Raw genomic sequence first — 2,280 nt, 5'->3', positions numbered from 1 at the left:
ATCTGTTTGTGAACTGGTTTGGTGACTTTAACGAGTGGGCTGTATGCATGCATTAGCATGACAGTGATGTGGTCAGAGGTGCCAAGATGGGGGAGGGCCTTGTAAGCTCCTCTCTGTGTGGTGTAAACAAATTCTAGAATGTTGTTTCCCCGAGTTGGAAAGTTTATGTGTTGGTGTATTTTTGGGAACACACTCTTTAAGTCTGCATGGTTGAAATCCCCAGCCAAGATTAGAAAAGCATCGGGGTGGGCTGTCTGCTGCTCACTGATGTGCTGGTACAGTTCATTTAGTGCCTCGCTCCTGTTGCTGTTGTTGGAGCTGGGAGGGATGTATACAGCAACGAGCAGTATGGCTGTATATTCCCTCGGTAGATAGAACGGCCGGCACTTAATAATCATAAACTCCACCAGGGGTGAGCAGTGTTTGCAGACCACAACAGCATCGCGGCACCACACGTCATTGATGTAAACACAAAGCCCTCCGCCGCGGGTCTTACCTCCCTCGACGCGAGCTCTGTCCGCTCGATAGCATGTCAGCTGATCGAGATGAATAGCGCAGTCCGGAACGCTGTTGTTGAGCCATGTTTCCGTGAACACAAAAACACAACAGTCTCTTACAGTCCTCTGAGTTGAGCGTAGTAGTCGGATGTAGTCCAGTTTATTGTCCAAAGAGCGTACGTTAGCCAGTACGATGGTGGGGATAGCTGGCTTGTGTGGGTTAGCCGCTAGCCTAGCCCGGATACCTCCGCGCTTACCCCTCTTCTGCTTCCTCTCACGCCGCTTGTGGCGCCTCTGCTGTGGGCGAGATGCAGTAGTGGGGGTCGGTGATGGTGTGGGCCTCCGGAGCAGACCAAGATCCCGCAGCTCTTCGGCGTGCGCAGAGTTTAACTCTAAAAATGTGGTTCTGCCGACATCGAGCAGAAACTCACGACTGTATGCACGCTTAGAGACAGATAGACGCGACGAATACGTACAAAAACACTGCGACTCACGAGACAAAAAACACGAAAACACCTTTCTGTCGGGAGAGAGAGAAGCCGCAGCGTGTGAACGCGCCGCCATCTTAAGGGACAGATTGGTTTGTCTTGACTTAAAGACAAACCAATCTATTTCTTATCTGCCCTCTTCTTCCGCATCTCCTCCATCCACTGGTCAAGTGGAATACCAGCATTTTGGGGACAGTATATGTACCCATAATACTGGCTGTGGCCACTTTCTTTGTTCCGGGGCTGTTGGCACTGACTACATTTATTTTTGTCAACTTTCCGATTGTAAGGCCTCCGGGCAGGTGGTGGGGAGGAAAGGGGGCCAGCAGGAGCAATCCGTTTGTATGCATTGACTTGTGGGGCCAAAAACACATACACAAGTGGGCCACTGGCAGGGCTGGGGCTGGAAACAGTAGGCAAAGGGGCAGGGGTAGGTGGAGATGTCTGCTGAGGGAACAATTGCCTCTGAGCTGGCAACCTTGGGCAGGCAGACTGCAGAGAATGGGTGTGTTGGGCCGGAGCTGCAGTCTTCCTCTTGTCCACTGCTTGTCCTGCTGTACTTTGAGGCAAGTGGTAGTGATGTTGTGGTCCAGGCCGTGGTGGTGCAGCAGTGGGGCGTACCTGTACTGGTGGGAGAGGTACAGGAGCAACAGGAATGGAGGCAGGCAAGTTGACCCCTTGCAGCAGAATATTACATTCCTGCCTCTTCAGTCGCTTGTTGTGCCACTGAATAAGAGTTGTTTGATTAACATCAAACAACTGCAGAGTAGAGCTCTGCATGACTGCACCATTACCCAGGACCAGCTGTCTGATCTTGCTGTAGTCTCTGAGAATTAGAGTCCATCTAGTCAGTGCATATTTACCCTGTTTTTTTGGACTTTTATGGATGTCACAGAGTTTTACAAAAATGCACTCTACCAGACGACAGCAATCTGGCCACTGGGCAGGGGATCCTGTAGATCCTAGGACGCAACGTGACATGCTCTCCACACCCGGCGTAAATTCAGGTTTCTTTTTAGAGCACTTGAAGCGTCCTGTTGTCAGACGCAGCGTACCTGTACTGGTGGGAGAGGTACAGGAGCAACAGGAATGGAGGCAGGCAAGTTGACCCCTTGCAGCAGAATATTACATTCCTGCCTCTTCAGTCGCTTGTTGTGCCACTGAATAAGAGTTGTTTGATTAACATCAAACAACTGCAGAGTAGAGCTCTGCATGACTGCACCATTACCCAGGACCAGCTGTCTGATCTTGCTGTAGTCTCTGAGAATTAGAGTCCATCTAGTCAGTGCATATTT

At 50.7% G+C, this 2,280-nt stretch overlaps 1 protein-coding gene across 1 annotated transcript in view; it reads right to left on the bottom strand.

Moving 5' to 3' along the window:
• Nucleotides 1-1,061, bottom strand: part of LOC107687332 (uncharacterized) — a 4,139-nt gene extending 3,078 nt beyond the window's left edge. Inside the window, exon 1 of the mRNA XM_016484612.1 lies at nucleotides 1,052-1,061. Within this exon, the coding sequence (XP_016340098.1) occupies nucleotides 1,052-1,061 (10 nt within the window). The remainder of the gene's footprint in view (nucleotides 1-1,051) is intronic.
• Nucleotides 1,062-2,280: the final 1,219 nt, after the last annotated feature.

This window comes from Sinocyclocheilus anshuiensis, unplaced genomic scaffold (assembly GCF_001515605.1).
Source record: "Sinocyclocheilus anshuiensis isolate Anshui unplaced genomic scaffold, SAMN03320099.WGS_v1.1 scaffold9639, whole genome shotgun sequence".
In the NCBI taxonomy this organism is placed as follows: Eukaryota; Metazoa; Chordata; class Actinopteri; order Cypriniformes; family Cyprinidae; genus Sinocyclocheilus; species Sinocyclocheilus anshuiensis.
Note: the sequence above shows the minus strand (reverse complement) of the source record. Positions and strands in the feature narration are given on the sequence as shown.